General features: G+C 41.6%; 1 protein-coding gene across 1 annotated transcript; it reads right to left on the bottom strand.

The window, feature by feature from the left end:
* Positions 1 to 2,593: 2,593 nt before the first annotated feature.
* Positions 2,594 to 13,902, bottom strand: LOC135714851 (uncharacterized). Its single transcript, XM_065238229.1, has 3 exons — positions 13,609 to 13,902; positions 7,797 to 13,548; positions 2,594 to 5,463 (listed from the first exon to the last, which is right to left on the bottom strand). Exons 2-3 carry the CDS (start codon positions 12,539 to 12,541, stop codon positions 5,403 to 5,405), a joined length of 4,806 nt encoding a protein of 1,601 aa, XP_065094301.1. The 5' UTR covers positions 12,542 to 13,548; positions 13,609 to 13,902; the 3' UTR covers positions 2,594 to 5,402.
* Between the last annotated feature and the right edge of the window lie 3,943 nt (positions 13,903 to 17,845).

Raw genomic sequence — 17,845 nt, forward strand, 5'->3', positions numbered from 1 at the left:
GAACAATTAAGATACACATCATCAATATATACACAAAAGACCTTCAAAAGCGAGAAAAAATTAACGAATTCAAGTTATGTGCCAGCCTACCAAAGCGAAAATAAAAAGATTCTTTATTGTCGAAAACAGGCGAAAACCAAAGGCATGTCACCGAGGTGTAGATACATTTGATTAAAGGTAGACACTGTAACAGTTGCATGCAGTTTCTTGAATGACGGGACTGAGTAACACACGTGGGACACATTTCACACAAATACACAAAGACAAGATGGAAAAAATGTACTGGAAACGAATAATACTGACACTCAATGCATAGATGTATAATAGTTATAGTAAGATACCAGCTGCTACATGAATCTATGATTAAGGAAACTCAAATTCAGAAAGAATCACAAATTTGCTTGATTGTAAGCGAATAAAAAAGGTGCAGAAACACAAATCAAGCTTACAGTAGATAATTAGAAGAAGAAGCCAGATAAACAGATAAAATTTAACATAACAATTATAAAGGGAGGACTTATACCAAGTAAATCACAGTAATTTGACAGGACATGGGATCTGAATCTGAAGCGGTGATGCATGATAGAACGAAAGCTCATGGTATCGAAGATGCTTTGTTTTGCGAAGATTGGCTGTAAATGGTGGTTTTTCTTGCGAAGTTGTTTTTAAATAGATTATATTGGGATTATCATGTTTTTTTTACTTTGGCACAGCGTAAGAAGCGTTAAGTAATCAGTTCAAGTTCATAACCACTTGTAAAGATACGAATACTGAATAAATACTGGACTGCACTCAAATATTTCAAATGATGAATTGCGAAGACGTATTTTATTGTATTTGAGGTAACTAAACTGAAGAGCAATACGTATAGTTACAAAAAACTCAATTATTACAGTTTACAATACTCTAATGTCATTTACGTGTTTGCTACACTACACCGGTGTTACATAATAGTAGTGTAAGCAGCAATAAACTCGAGTCATTGACAGCTCAACATCATTCATCTGTGAACAGAGGTACAACCGATAGCTACACCCTGATTTTTTTCGGTACACGGCGGTTTAAGACAAAAACGAAAACGACATAATACAACAGTTTAAAATTGACTTAGAAACATTGCATCGCTATGTGGGTCACTTTCATTTCTGTACGGTTGAAAACCAGTAATTTTATTTCTCGATATTTTGAGTAAAATATGCAATGATCCTTACCAGTAATTCCAAAAAAGCGTTTCAATGTTTTTGAACGATAACACTCTAATAAACGAAATTTCGAACTCAGATGAAGGATTATCTTTGTTTGTTGCGCCCATGATCAGTGACAAAAGCGATAATGCACTTCACGATGTGTAAATAATCAACTTACACCGAAGATTTCCCAAATCAATAAGGAATTTATATCAAGATCAGACCTGTCATGGTGGTAACCAGCTCCACAAATATAATGTCTTCAACCTGAATCATTTTACGACTTTATTCATAAATGCTCATGCAGCGAGTAGAAGGTCATGACTTCAATCTCAGGTCCCACCCACTTGGAAAAATTGTAACTTTGATATCCTTTCTACTAAAAAACGTCCAACCATACCATGATACTTAGGACAAGTCGTAGGGGCAGTTACAATACCTTCAAGAAAATTACAGGTACTTAATACAAGTTCCTAGAAATTCAGATAAGTCCTGAAATAATCAGAAAAGCTCAGAGATCTTTACGGAAGTTACGTACAATTTGTAAGCAGAATGTTCCATGAGTATCAGGTAAATTTTGAAAAGTTTCGAACAGTTTCACTCATTTTAGGAAAACAGTGGAATCCTTCAAAAAGTTTCGAAATTTTCAGAGAAGTTTGGAGAATTTCAAAAAAATCAGGAAAGTTTCAAGAACATCGTCAGGAGAATTGACGATTGTGAAAAAATAAGAGCAGACCCATTAACTCACGAAAATAGTAGGAACCAAACAGAAGTTACCAGGATTGAAAGGAAATTCTGAGAAGTTTCATCAGCAGACCACTGGAACATTGGAGGAAGTTCAGAAAACTTCTGCAATACTTCAGGAAGTTCAGTGAAGTTTCGAAAAATTCAAGGCGGTTTCATTAACTTTCAAAAAGTTCTGAAAATTAGAGAATTTAAAGGAAGTCTAGACACCTTCATAGAAGTCAAGATGCTTACAGATCTTTAGGGCCGTTTCGATAACTTCACAATTGTTTCGATAATTTAAGGAAAGTGCAGACTTTTGGAGCTGTTTAACGAATTTTAGAAAACTTCAGCAATATATCAATAATTTAACAAACGACCAGGAAACTAATGGAAAGTGCTAAGATTTGTAGGACAATAATTTCTGGGCAGGAAAATTGCTCTAAGAATATCAGAGGTTATATAAAACCTCAGGGCAGTTCCATTAACTTCAACAGAATTGCAGGTACTTTAAATTAGTTCCAAGATCCTTGTTCGCGACGCGCGTGTCACGTTCATCAGACGAAGCCGAAGGGGCTTCGTCCTTTATTATTATTTTTCGAGAGGAACTCGCAATCCGCGAAGGATCACGCGGCGAACTTTCGGCGTGCGGTTATTCACAGACCAGACCGGAGGAAGGGGTTCGAATGCCTCACGGTGGATCCTAATCGAATTGGTAGGTTTCGACTGGCTTCGAGCTCGTCGTTCCAACAGCAGGAACCGATACCACTTGAAGCGAGATTCGCCTACTTTCGAACAGGATTCCTTAGGACTTGGCTGAGTGCTCTACGGTTGGGATATGGTTGGACGGTAGCTGCCCAGCTCAGATGGGGGCAGTAGCGCGATTCCAACAGATACACCAGCGGTAAACCTGATCAGCCTAGTCGGGGAGTGCCCAAACTCTGAAACGGGTTCCGACCAATAAAGGTGCTCGGCCGGTACTTGCCCAGCTCAGATGGGGGCAGTAGCGTCGATTCCGAGGAAACTCTTATTGGAAACGGATTACCGCGAGAGAGTTTGATAGGCTGGAGGCGAAGAGTGTTATTGAGGTGATATGTAGGAGTAAGGGTGGACCTGGCGACAAGTCCGTACACTTGGATAGGATAGTGAAAACTGAATATATTTTGGTTGTATCAAAACGCTTTTATAGCGTCCCTTAGACCTAAGTTTTGGGCGTCGGTGCCCACGTACGCATGTGCGTCTATCTTCCCGCACAGGGGTTCTAGACGCACTTTCTTCCTAATTCTAGATTTCCCTTGGTCACGCATCCTAGTAGGGGAACGTTTTCATTTTTAACTTTTATGACCCAAGTTCTCGCGCCTCGCTGGTGCATGTAAATTACTTTAAATCAATCCGCACCAGGCTTCCTGTTTACATTGGCCCGCTCCCCAGATCTAGCCTATAGCTTGGATGCGTACGCATGCATCGCTGCCTATCTAGGCCTAAGTGCATTTTTCCATTGATTTTGCTCTCTGCGGTGGAACCGTCGCTAGCTCGGTTTTATTGCCCTTTGTGTTTTTGGAAGGATGCCGAACGCAAGATTGTCCCTTGGGACGATTTCATTGCTTTCTATTAATGCTTCAACTATCCTTCCCAAGACTGGTTCTATTACGATAATTCGTTTATCTTGGCGTTGTTACGCATCTTTTTAGGGAACCAGATTTTATTACCTTTGCGCCAGGCTCGCATTGCCGGGCGCACCGAGCTCCATGCGACCGATTCATTACCATTCCATTCACATAGCACGCGGACTGCCTTGGCATCGAGCGTCTAATACACCGCAGCGCTGCACGCATTGCAGGGCTGCATATGGTTCACCGTGGAGCGAAGAAAGTGGAAAGTAAATGCGTACTGATTCTATATGCGTCAGCCAGATCTGGCGGTGTGGCATGTTTACTTCTCGTTTACGAGGCGTGAGTTAGGGTAGGTTTGGTCTTGACTTTGTGCTTCTTGCACCTCTCTTAGACAAATTTCTTGCTTTCGCTTATTTCCCGTACGAGGGCGGTGACCTATCGTGGGAACTTGAAAATGCATAATGAATTGCGATATTTTACGTTGCATCTGCAACATCCCGGGCCTCGTAATTCTTACTAGATTTACTAATCTAAATCATATGTTAATATTGCAATTTTTCATTATTGGGATGTTACATTGCTCCGAGTGTTTAAATTCCATGTTTTACATTTCAGTGTTTGATCTTGTATGTAGTCATTAATTTTTCTAATATGTTTATAATTTTCCGTACTTTCGTACTGCTTTTACTGATCATGATATATAATTTTCGTAACTCTAATTGAGTTGATTTATATGCCTTTGTACTTCTACGTATTTGTATGCTTGATATATATCTGTTTTGTTTTTATGTTTATATCATGTCTTGATAATTCTTCTATAATTTCTTCTTAGTTTATATATAATGATTCGTTGTATAAATGATGATTACATATTTGTCAAATAATGTCTTCTCTTCTTGAGGTGGTGGGATGTTAGTTTGTTTGATATTTCTAGTTGTTAAGGAAAAACTATAATTTATTTTCTTGTCTTTAATAGATATAAATCCCATCAATATACCTCTTTTCATTTTATGCTAATTATGTACTTATTAATTTAATGTTATTTCAGGTGTCCATCTTCGGGTGGTGCAGCCGAGCGTCGCGCATGCACTTTTCGTCAATGTTGCTGTCTGCTACTACTTGTGAATTCGAGGGTGATCTCACCCTTGGCTTGGCTTGATTTTCTTTCATGTTGAATCGGCTCGGTTTTGAAATGCCGATTCTGGTGCAATGTTGTCTAGTTGATTCGTCATCTCGTTGTTGTCGGCATTCACTACTGGATGTGAATGTTGGTTTCTGGCGGACTGGCTGATACCCAGTCGTCTTGTTATCATATGCGTATTGGCTGACTTCTTAGGCGGGTATCTTCTATCGGGGCATCGTGAGCGCTACATAGGGGTGCGCAGGAGGGTGGGCGCGAGCCACCGTCTGTGGTTCTTCATCGGATAGTGGTGTGTTTTCTGAAGGATTGGTCCCATCTTCAGGCGTCGTTACATCATATGTTCTGGTCGTTGACTTCTTGATGTTCTTCAGAGTGTTCCTATGCGTGAGGAAGGTTGTCATGGAGTCCCACAGCGATGCGATTAGCTGCCATCCGAATCCATAGATGTCATACAATATGCGTCCGTGCATCAAGGTATCTACAAGAAACTTGATTATTCTGCCAATGATATACAGCCCGATGGCTGTAGATGTTATATTACCCAACCAAGATGACAATGACACAAGTTTTTCCCAATACTTGTTTATCATGTTGTCAATTAACTTTTCTGACATTAGGGCTTCGAAATGAAATCCCTGCTTGCTGGGATTTTGTCCAGTTAATATCTTATGTACCACGTTTGTGGCTATGCGACGGTCACCCTGATCGTATATCATGGTTCGCATCTTTTTCAAACTATCAGCGTCGTAAATTCCGCTTTCCATTAAATTTGGAAGAGGTGTGTAAGTCCATTTGGTCACTATGTCCGTGGCCAGTTTTTGTGGGAATGTAGTTTCTCTTATCTTCCCATCAAATGTGTACCATCTGCCTCCAAATTGGAATTTGGCTGGTAACAACGGTGTACATTCAATTTCCGTTCCTCGCATTTGTAGTGTACGTGTGACTGGGGTTAGAAACATTGTGACATTTCCGAACTTCACTGGAAGTTCTTGATAGCACCTTTCTGATGCAAACGGTTGCACGTAGACCGGCTTGCATTCCAATACGTGTAGCACTTCTCCGGCTACTACCGCGGAAAAACCCGTTCTTTTCATTATGCTATTAACGAATTCTGTTGGGTTTATGCGGGCAAGTGTAAGTTTTGTTTCCAAAAGTGCCTTGTCTAATTTACACATTTCAGTCATTACTGTATTGTATACGTCGTCGAGCTTCTGACCGACGTAATTCTCAACTAGAGTTATTTTAGAATTGAAGTATGTGAAAATGTCATGATTTTTTGCACTTGATGGTCTTCTAGCAAATGGAGACTTGAACTCCGCTTCTTCCAATATGAATATTCTCGGGTGGTCTGTGCTATAACCCTTGTATCTGCATATCTTCGCTGTATCTTTGGTGCGAATTGAAAACAAATGCGAATCGGAAATGGAGGTATAAACGGCATGTGGATTTGGTTTATTTCCTTCTATATTTATTGTCTTGTTAACCTTTCCTTCATATATAACTTCGAAATCGGTGTCTTCACACCGTTGGTTTAGGCTCACGTCCCAAGTGGAGTATCCATCTTCTGAGTCTAGGCACTTTCCATGTGAATATGGACATACTAGTCCGTGTCGGAGCATAATTTGATCATTCTCGTTATCGATTGTTGCCATGTAGTTATACAATGCGATTTCATATTCAAAGTATACTAACGCATTGATCCAAGTATACTCCGGTGTTTTATACACGCCACCGCTGCAAGAACTAGCCCATACGCTACCTACGACTAAGGTTTCTCCTCTAGTCGTGTGGTTTCTCTTAAGTTCGAGGAGTCCCGCGCTCAATGTTAAGGGAATAGCTCCCGTGAGTTGAGTGCGTCTACACTCGTCGGGTGTAAACTCCTTTACTATGTAAGAGTATCCGCGCTCATAGTCCGAGGTGTGCGAGTGCATTCCGCAGTGCCTTATTGATCTCTTAATGATCATTTTGCACTGATATACCATTGTGCTTCCCTTAGAGCTTCTTTGAAGTACTTGAATAGGTACTTCAGATATTGAAAGATTCTTTGTAGAAGGGATACAAGACGTTACGTCCAATAGTGAATAACTTGTCATATTCACTTCTGGGCTCGCGCAGTCATACGCGATAAGCCCGGTTGGGTATTGCCCTAACGCTGCCGTTACAAAAAATAATACCATTATTATGGTCATATACCATGGAACATGGATTTTAGTTTTGTTCGTTACATTTCTAGGTTTTTGTTTCGAGTTCATTCTGTCTCTTAGTTCTTTAACCTTATCGATGTCTACTTTACATCGTTTTCCCCAAGAATTAAAGTTCTTTCCTGCGCGTTGATCCATTGTCAAATTAGCGCTTGGTAACTCGCCCTCCACCTTTCTTTTTCTATTTGCGGAGACTGGACCTATATCGCCGTCCTCGTACTCCCGATGGTGGTTTATACGGTGGATTTCCACTGGTTGATTTACCACCTTTCTTTTACGTTTAATTGGTGGTGCCTTCTGCCCTTTGCCCTTATCTTGAAGGGCTGGTTTAGTTTCCCTTCGATTCTTTGTACATACCTTTGGTGCTTCTTGGTGAAGGTTTATGTGTGTCGTAGTTGTTTCGTCCTTAGTCGTCGCTGCGCTCTTTACGTCAAGCACTGCTATTTTCGTGGCAGGTCTTACGTAATTTCCTTGTATCGTTTTAACTTCTGCCGACCTAACTTGTCCGTCGGAACTTGTGTGAACTTTCACAACTCTCCCTTTGAGCCAATTGCCGGGTAGAGTTCCTTTGTCCGTTATGACCACAATGTCGTCGACCTTGATTGGCTCGACTTTCTTGGTCCACTTATTTCTTTTGATTATGGTGGGGAGATATTCTTTTCGCCACCTATCCCAGAAATATTTTGCGTAATGAATAATACGCTTGTAGTGTGCTCTACTTAAACTGTCTGTTGTTAGTGCGGTTGGTGCAGGAGGGTTCTTTGGGTGTGCTCCTAAGAAATGAGAAGGAGTAAGAGGTTCGTCATCTGCTTTGTCTAGCGATACATGGGTTATTGGTCGTCTATTCAATATGCCTTCGGCTTGTATTAAAGCCGACCTTAATTCGTTTTCTGTTGGCATATGGTGTTGGCGTGCTTTAGCCATTTCGTACAGGCATATCTTTATGTTTCTAATTAACCGCTCCCAAGCTCCGCCGAAATGTGGTGCGGCTGGAGGGTTAAAGTGCCATTTAATGCGCATTTCTGCGGCCTTTCCTTCTCCCATTTCCCTTTCAATTTCCTGAACGGCTGTCTGCATTTCCTTTTCGGCTCCGATAAAGTTCGTACCATTATCGCTGTACAGATGCTTGACCGGGCCTCGTCTGACTTGAAAGTTCCTCAAGCAGACTATAAATGCGTCTGTGTCTAATTTTTCAGCCAAGTCTAAGTAAACGGCTCTTGAGGTTAGGCACGTAAATATAACGCCCCACCTCTTTTCTATTGACCGTTTTACTTGTACTTCTATTGGCCCAAAATAATCTACTCCCGTGTGTGTAAACGCGGGGTTGTATATATCCAGCCTACAATCGGGTAGGCATGACATGAGCGGTTCGCTAGGTGAGACCTTCTCATTCTTACAGTGCTGACAATTTGCCTTGACTGTGTTATGAACTCTTCTTGGATCTATTATCCAATATTTTTCTTTTGCCGCGGCTAAAATAGTTTGATCACCGTGGTGCAGATTTTCTTCATGATAAAATTTCATGATCAGTCTGGTAATTGGGTGTTTGGTGGGTAAGATCATTGGTTCCCGTGTTGATAGCGGTACAATGTCTGTGTTTGCCAAACGTGATTGGACTACCATAACCTCATGATCGTTGATTCGTGGGGTTAGACATCTTAACCTTCCTGATTTAGTGATTTCACCGTGCTTTGTAATGTCATGCATTTCGTCGGTGAAACCTTCCCACTGTGCCTTGCGGACAATAGCATATTCGGCTATTTGCATGTCGTCTTCGCTTATATTTTTATCGAAGTTTCTTTTGTCTTTTATCCAATCGACAAACTTCTTCAAAATGCAGACTTCCTTGAGTAACTTCTCCCAATTAGAGTAACGATACTCGCGGATAAATTTAAAGTCTGATTCGACTTCTTGGTGAAACATTACCGACTCCTTTATTTCTTCGGTCGTTTCTCGCATAAACCTTGATTTTGGCCACATACATTCTTCTTTCCAAATGAATGTTGGACCTGCTAACCATTTAGGTTTTCCCTTGGCTAGCTTGGTTCCTTCGTCTGCTGGATTTTCGTCCGTGGGTACATAACGCCACTGCTCAATTTTTGTTTCTTCTAAGATTTCTCCTATGCGGTGTGCTACAAATTCTTTATACTTTCGGTGGTCAGAATGAATCCAAGACAGCACCGTTTGCGAGTCTGACCAATACGTAATTTTGGAAGGCTTCTTGCGCAGCTCCTTCTTCAACGTTTTGGTGAGCCTTGTGCCTAAAACTGCTGCTAGCAATTCCAACCTCGGAATTGATAGTTTCTTAATTGGTGCTACTCTTGATTTAGCAGCTAACAGACGAATACTAACAGTCTGACCGTGGCTACCTAATCCTCTGACATAGGTGGCCGCTGCGTACGCGTATTCTGACGCGTCGACGAAAGTATGTAGTTCAAATTTTTGTACCTTTGGAGCTAACATCCATCTAGGTATCTTCACATTTGCTGCTTGTTTTATTATTTCTAAAAATTGTTTCCATTGATTGTAAGAGCGCTCTGAAATTTCTGCGTCCCAATCCGACGTTTCCTTATGCAGCTCTTGGATAAGTATCCTACCATGTATGGTAAGATTAGCGATTAATCCCATTGGGTCATAAACGCTCATAACGAAGGATAATACCTCTCGTTTAGTCGGCTTTCTAATTTCATGGCGTACATCTACTGGTAGCCGATTAAATTTAAGTTGGTACTGAATACAATCTTTACTTGTATCCCAGTACATCCCAAGAACCTTTTCACCTTCGGACTCCTTATCCTCGAAGGTTTTAATCTTGTCCACTTGGACCCTATTCTTCGGAAGTGAAGCTAGCACTTCTTTACTATTAGAAACGAAATTTCTGATAAAGAATTTCGCCTTGTCGTGAATTTCCATAACGTCTTTGATCGTTTGCGTTGCCTCTTGAGGCGTGTCGAAACTATCAATATAATCATCAACGTAATGCTGTTTTATTATTGCCTTTACCGCCTTGGGTTTTGTTTCGGCGTATAGACTGGCGTTGTAGTTCTTAACAGCTTGCGCGCAGGCTGGAGAGCTGGTAGATCCGAAGATCATAACCTGCATGACGTACACGTCAGGCTCTCGGCTGTCGTCACAATCACGATATAAGAAGCATTGCTTCTTCTGGTCCTCTAGACTAATTCCCACCTGACTAAACATTTCCTGCACATCTCCAGCGGATGCGATAGCCCCTTCCCGGAAATTAGTGGTGACGCCAAACAAAGAGGTTGTAGCGTCGGGACCCGCTAACAACGCGTCATTTAGAGAAATGCCCCAAGACTTTGCGGCCGCATCGAACACCAAGCGTGGCTTAGGAGGTGTTTTATTTTTATTTACCACGATAAAGGTTGGGAGATAAAATATCTCTCCAGCCCATTCCTCCTTTTCCTTTGGTGTTAATTTGCGCGCGTAGCCCTTGGTTACATAATCCGCAATCGTGTTGTTTGTCCAGTTCTTCAGTTCTGGATCTTTTTTCAATTTCGCTTCCAAATTTTGGAGCCTCTTATAAACTTGTATGTAACTCTCTGGTAGATGCGTATCATCCTCTTTCCAGAGTAACCCGACTTCGTATTTTTCCCCTGTATATTTTAGGGTCTTATTTATTATCTCCTTGGCTCTAATTTCATTCTTAGTCTCAGGAAGTTTTTCTGGAATTTTGACTCCAAAGTCCTCCACTGAAAAATATCGTTGCATTAGATCATTCATTTTGTCATCTTCCTGAATGACCATTAAATGTTCTGCTTGTGCGGTATGTTTGATATTACCAAATATCAACCAGCCAAGCTTAGTTTTGATTGCGATGGGTTCATTCACTCCCATCGCTCGTCTTTCTAACGGATATAATAAATGGCTATGATTTAGCCCAATAAGTAATTTTGGCTGTGCATTCTTATAATTCTTTATTGGTAAATTGGCCAAGAACGGATATTTGTCTGCCAAATTATCGTAGTTCACGGTTTGAACCGGTAAGTGAAGATTACTTGCGGTTCTGACGTTTGTCAACGTGAATTCATTATCGGAATTGCCTTTAATTTTTAATTTGACCCTCCTGCTAGTTTTCTCTTCCCTAGACACATTCTGGGTCCATTTTATTTTGAGTGGATCACGTACTCCTTCTAACTCAAGTTCCTCAGCAACCCCTTCATCTATTAAAGTTAAGGAGGATCCTGGGTCTAGGAAGGCGTAGGTTTCCACCTCGCAATTCTTATTTTTAAGTGTTACCGGAATGATCTGGTAAAACACTTGTGCCCTTTGCTCCTCGTGTAAGTTTGAAGTTTCGGGTCGTGGTTCGGTTGGCTCGCCGGAGGCTGTTATCTGTCTTCTTTCCGGTCTGCTACCTTGATTATGAATATCCCTTGGGATATGTAGTAGCCTATGATGGTGCTCGTTGCATCCATTTATGCCACAGTTTCTTTGAAAATTACAGTTTCCTTTGTGTCTGAACAGACACAATGGACATACTCGCAATTTAAGTATTTCCTGTCGTCTGTTTTGTACAGACATTTTTCCAAATTTTTGGCACTCTCTTAGTCTATGTGTTCCGTTACACATATAACAACGTACGTTGTTTTCTGAGTGCACATTGACTCTATTCCTTTTTTCGATCGGAGCTCTATTAGAATTATAGAGCTCACGATGAATGTCGGCCTTAGGCTTTAGCCATTTAGCCAAATCTTTAAGGGAGGGTACTGAATTGCCTTGTTTGGCATTAGATTCTACTACCTCCAACCATTTTATCTGGGTGTCGCAAGACATCTTGCTTACCAGTTCCTCAACTAAGCGAGGATCATTTGAGTACGCCATCTGATTGGAGGCGGTTAAATGCGCTATCAAATTTTCTAGACCATTCGATATCTCGACTATCGCTAAGTGGCCTCCTGTTCTAATACGCTCGAGATCGTCTCGCAGCTCCTTATAGACCCGTTTTGACTGTCCAAATTGTTTTTCGAGTCGTTCCATTATTTGCGGTACGTTTGCTTGATCAAGCATCATGGACTGTACCGCCTTAGCCGCTGGGCCCCCTAGTGCCTTTTGCAGCCGTATCAAATTTTCCAAACTGGTATATTTCCCCTGCTCGGTCGTGGCCTCGAACATTTTCTTAAATGCTGGCCACTCTCGAGCGTTCCCAGAGAACTGGGGCAGACCCATTTCTTGCCGTTTTAAATACATAGCTACGGAATCGTCGTCCGCAGCTGTCTCTTTTCTTACGAGTTCGTTTTCAAGCTTGACTTTATTCAGCTGGATCGCCTGAGCGATGTCCAGCAATACGTCTCGCTTGTCCTTTTCTTCCTTATGTTTAGATTCAAGCTCACGTTTGTAGTGCGCTAGCTCCGTCTCCATAGACGTCGCGTGAATCTCGGAGGATTTCTGTGCCTTTGCACGTGCCTCCAGCTCTAAAGCTATATTTGCTAATTTATTCTTCATCTGAATAAGTTCGTCGGCTTGCGCCTTCTTAATACTTTCATCCATGCGGCATTTCGCACACGACCAAGGTTCTTTTTTATCAGGTAGACAGGTGAGTTCCACGCATCCATAGTGGAACCACCTATCACATTGGTCACAAGCGACCATATCTTGCACCTCGTCCTTACGAGTGCATAGGCGACAATGGCCGAGCACATTGTCTACAAAATTCATTGCTATTTTGTTTGTGTTTCTTTCTTTTTAATGACTTTTCTTTCTTACACCCTTTCTTTCTATCTCACTAGAGATTTTATATCGGTTTTACGTGCACCCTTCTGTTGCTCAAGTGAGCCTGTTTTTCTTATTTTCCGTTTCTCTTTTAACGAGTACGTTGACTCGTTATGCAATAAACGTTTCGGGTTTATGACCCGCCTGGCGGATTTCTTACAGGGAATCGATGGGTTCGTTGACCCGTTTTTATTCTCCTTCCCCTTAGAACTTCGTAGGCTAATTGCCTGTTTAATTTTCCTCGTGATCGTGTTCTCTAACGAGGTGTATTTTGTTTATTTCCTGCTCAGGAGCTGGAACCCTTGGGAACTTGTCCCGAATAGTCACTATTGACTTCCTCTTGCCCCGGATTAAACCGCAGACCTGTGCAGGATTTCCAACTCAGGAGCTGGAAATCCGCTAAAACTATCTCGGATTACACCGCAGATGTTTTACTATGGCATTCACGAACCTTTTGTTCGGAATCCTTCCTGTGAGTCCCTCCTATGTGGACTCCCGACTTTCACGGTGGGTCCCTGATAATTATTCTCGAATTTTTCCTATATAAATTCCGATAATTATCTCCCGTATTCCTGTGGGTTCTGACAAATACCTCCCGAACTTCTTGGGACTGATAAATATCCCCACCAGCCTTCCTTACGAAGGTTGCCCTACCTACTGTCGGGCCCGGCCTACTTATGTAGGCACTGTTTCGAAACTCCCGGCTTACGCCGTTGCAGACGTTTCTTCCTTGGGCGTTCGCGTACCTTCCGTGCGGAACCCCGTCTTACTGGAACCTATCCCGGATTAACACCGTGGACGTTCCTAAACGAATTGTGTTTTTGGGTTTTTAGGCCCCTTATAGTCCGGAGACTGCTGTTATGTTTGGGTTTTTAGGCCCCTTATAGTCCGGAGACTGATTCAATTCACACTTTATCTTAAACACTTCACTTTAGCACTTGATTAGTTGGGTCCTAATTGGCAGGGTGTTATTGATTTGTTACTTATTAATTAGGAAAAGAATAATTACTTACCTGATGACCCTGCCGGTGCTAGAGTCTCCTTATTTCACTTAAGCCCGTAGGCTTTCACTTTACTATTAGACTTTCTTCCGGTGTCGGAACACCTACACTGTGAGTTCTTATAGCACTATTGCTCCTCTCTGGAGCCACCATATGTTCGCGACGCGCGTGTCACGTTCATCAGACGAAGCCGAAGGGGCTTCGTCCTTTATTATTATTTTTCGAGAGGAACTCGCAATCCGCGAAGGATCACGCGGCGAACTTTCGGCGTGCGGTTATTCACAGACCAGACCGGAGGAAGGGGTTCGAATGCCTCACGGTGGATCCTAATCGAATTGGTAGGTTTCGACTGGCTTCGAGCTCGTCGTTCCAACAGCAGGAACCGATACCACTTGAAGCGAGATTCGCCTACTTTCGAACAGGATTCCTTAGGACTTGGCTGAGTGCTCTACGGTTGGGATATGGTTGGACGGTAGCTGCCCAGCTCAGATGGGGGCAGTAGCGCGATTCCAACAGATACACCAGCGGTAAACCTGATCAGCCTAGTCGGGGAGTGCCCAAACTCTGAAACGGGTTCCGACCAATAAAGGTGCTCGGCCGGTACTTGCCCAGCTCAGATGGGGGCAGTAGCGTCGATTCCGAGGAAACTCTTATTGGAAACGGATTACCGCGAGAGAGTTTGATAGGCTGGAGGCGAAGAGTGTTATTGAGGTGATATGTAGGAGTAAGGGTGGACCTGGCGACAAGTCCGTACACTTGGATAGGATAGTGAAAACTGAATATATTTTGGTTGTATCAAAACGCTTTTATAGCGTCCCTTAGACCTAAGTTTTGGGCGTCGGTGCCCACGTACGCATGTGCGTCTATCTTCCCGCACAGGGGTTCTAGACGCACTTTCTTCCTAATTCTAGATTTCCCTTGGTCACGCATCCTAGTAGGGGAACGTTTTCATTTTTAACTTTTATGACCCAAGTTCTCGCGCCTCGCTGGTGCATGTAAATTACTTTAAATCAATCCGCACCAGGCTTCCTGTTTACATTGGCCCGCTCCCCAGATCTAGCCTATAGCTTGGATGCGTACGCATGCATCGCTGCCTATCTAGGCCTAAGTGCATTTTTCCATTGATTTTGCTCTCTGCGGTGGAACCGTCGCTAGCTCGGTTTTATTGCCCTTTGTGTTTTTGGAAGGATGCCGAACGCAAGATTGTCCCTTGGGACGATTTCATTGCTTTCTATTAATGCTTCAACTATCCTTCCCAAGACTGGTTCTATTACGATAATTCGTTTATCTTGGCGTTGTTACGCATCTTTTTAGGGAACCAGATTTTATTACCTTTGCGCCAGGCTCGCATTGCCGGGCGCACCGAGCTCCATGCGACCGATTCATTACCATTCCATTCACATAGCACGCGGACTGCCTTGGCATCGAGCGTCTAATACACCGCAGCGCTGCACGCATTGCAGGGCTGCATATGGTTCACCGTGGAGCGAAGAAAGTGGAAAGTAAATGCGTACTGATTCTATATGCGTCAGCCAGATCTGGCGGTGTGGCATGTTTACTTCTCGTTTACGAGGCGTGAGTTAGGGTAGGTTTGGTCTTGACTTTGTGCTTCTTGCACCTCTCTTAGACAAATTTCTTGCTTTCGCTTATTTCCCGTACGAGGGCGGTGACCTATCGTGGGAACTTGAAAATGCATAATGAATTGCGATATTTTACGTTGCATCTGCAACAATCCTCAACAAATTTTCGAAAACTTTAGCAAAGTGTAAAGTTTTGAAAACTTCAGAGCACTTTCGAAAACTTAGCAAAAAATGCAAGACTTCGGTAAAGACCAGAGAACTTCAAGGTAGTTCCATTAGTTTCAAACAACTGCACAAACTTTTAAGAAGTTCCGAGACCTTCCGAGTAGAGAAATAAAGAGCAATGTTATTATACTTAGAGAAGTTTAGTGTACTTTTGGGAAGATCAGATAACTTTAAAACAGTTACATTAATTTCTAGAACTTGCAAGGAGATCCGAGGAACTATACAAAATCTTGATAATTTCAGAAATGTTTCGAAAACTGGAAAATTGCATGATCTTCGGGAAAGTTCCATAAATTCCAGGATGTTTGCCAGGGCATTAGAAAAGATCCAAAAACTTCAGGGAAGCCCAACGAAGTTATGGGAAGTTAAAAGATTTTGTTGAAAGAAGAGAGTTCAGATCTTTAGGGTACTTACAATAACTTCAGGAAAGCTTCGATTTTTTACTGGAAAGTTTTTCATTCAGGACAGTTTAACGAACTAGAAAAATGTGTTCCATTTAGGGAAGTACCATGAATTTTAATAACATTTCTAGAACTTCAGTGGCAATCTTAGAACCACAACCATTATTTGAATTAAGAATTTTAGAACAAATAATCCCAAAGAAGTCCTGATTAGTGATGCCCCGGATATTCGGTCACCATAGTATTCGGCCGAATACTTGGGCCGAATATCGAGCTGTGCAGTCACAAAATTCCACTCAAGCACCTAGCCGGCCACTTGTTAGGTGAGAAATGGACGAATATCAGTTAAAATTATGGTGTAAACGCCGAATAACACTACCCTAATAAAAAGAACAAGAGCTTAACGACGTGTTCGGGGTATCATCCGAATCATTTGTGGGATAGTTCTACGATCCGGGTTACCGTTCGTTTATCATGTTTGTTTATTAGGGTATTTGGTGTGTATCACTAGCCCTGAAAGTTTCATGGAAGTCCAAAGAACTCAAAAGAAGTTAAGAACGCTTCAGAAACTATTAGGAAACTTAACAGAAGTCCAGAGAACTTCAATTCTAGTAAAATTACGGGAACTAGAGATAAGTTCAGAGAATTCCAGAAAATAACAACAGATTCATGAATATTAGTAAAATAGCGGCATCTTATGAAAAGTTACGAGATCATCTAGTATTTTTTTTTAGAAATTTCTGGAAAATTCAAAGATGTTCAAAATTTTTTGGAGATTTTATGGGAAATTTCGTTAGCATCTTTCAGAGAAGATCAAAAACTTTCAAGATAGTTCTATTAAACTCAGGATAATTTTGGGAATTTCCGAAAGTCCAGAGAATTTCTGAGAAGTCTAGAGAACTTCAGGGAATTTGAAAGAAATTCAGGGAAATCTACAAATTATCCAAAAATCTCTAGAAATTCACATAAGCTTAAAAATATATACAGAAGTTACGTGAAGTTTGGGGAAGTTCCGAGAATTTCAGGAAAATTACGGGATCTTTGAGCATCTGGAAAAATTAGGGAACTGTAAAGAAGTTCCAACAACGTTAGGAAAATTCTCACCAGTTGGCATGTGATTTGAAGTGTTACACGTAAAACATCCTTGTCGGGTTGAGAGTTTGACTTACCAAGGTTACATTCTGGATTCACATAGAGTTTACGATAGTTCTTTTTCGTCTCAAAAATCGATAGCTAACTACACGAATTGATTCGATTGTATGAATGACTATTGCAGTATTTTTTTAAGTTTTATGGAGAGTTGATTACAATCAACCTATACCTATACCTCAGTGTATATTAGAGGGAACTAAATTGTTCTTGCATGTTTCGTTCATACATTACAAATATGGACTCTCGTGAAAGTAGGCGCTTGAATTTAAGGTGTTCGTGAGTGCACAGATGGCAATTCAGCGATTTTCTGAGATTTCCTCAGATCATGGAAACGTGGGTTTGTGATGATGTGCTCAACTCGGAACTAATTGTTAAAAATAACAATATGTGAATCAGTGTTTCCTTGGATTGTGAGACATTCAAACAAATTGCTGTCTGCATCAAGCTTCATCTACTCATCGATCTGTCTTCGCCTGCGCTGTGTATATTCGACCTAACAGCGATGCTACTTTTTCTTCCTGGCGTGTTTCAGTTGTTTCATTTTCATTTTCATTTTATGATGTACAAGGGGGTCAGGGGCCATGTCACCGATGTGAATATTCACACCATCCATAATACACCAGGGAAGGGGAGAGGAGTGAGCAACACAGCATCTTTACCCATGGGGGTTAAAAAAGTTCTGCGAGGTACACTTATGGTGAACCAGCGGCTCAGGGATTGTAGAAAGGAAAAGGGTTGGGTAGGTTTAAAATGCAGAATTAGATGCCGTCACGATTGAATGCGCATGTTTAAACAACGTTGATCCAGGTACCTATCATATAAATTTGCATATATTATTATTGTCAATAATACTTACATTTCGATAAAGATGATGCTGCCTACTTTACCTGT

Source organism: Ochlerotatus camptorhynchus, unplaced genomic scaffold (genome assembly GCF_037179485.1).
Source record: "Ochlerotatus camptorhynchus isolate MF236.1 unplaced genomic scaffold, CSIRO-AGI_Acam_v1.1 ptg000743l, whole genome shotgun sequence".
Classification (NCBI taxonomy): Eukaryota; Metazoa; Arthropoda; class Insecta; order Diptera; family Culicidae; genus Ochlerotatus; species Ochlerotatus camptorhynchus.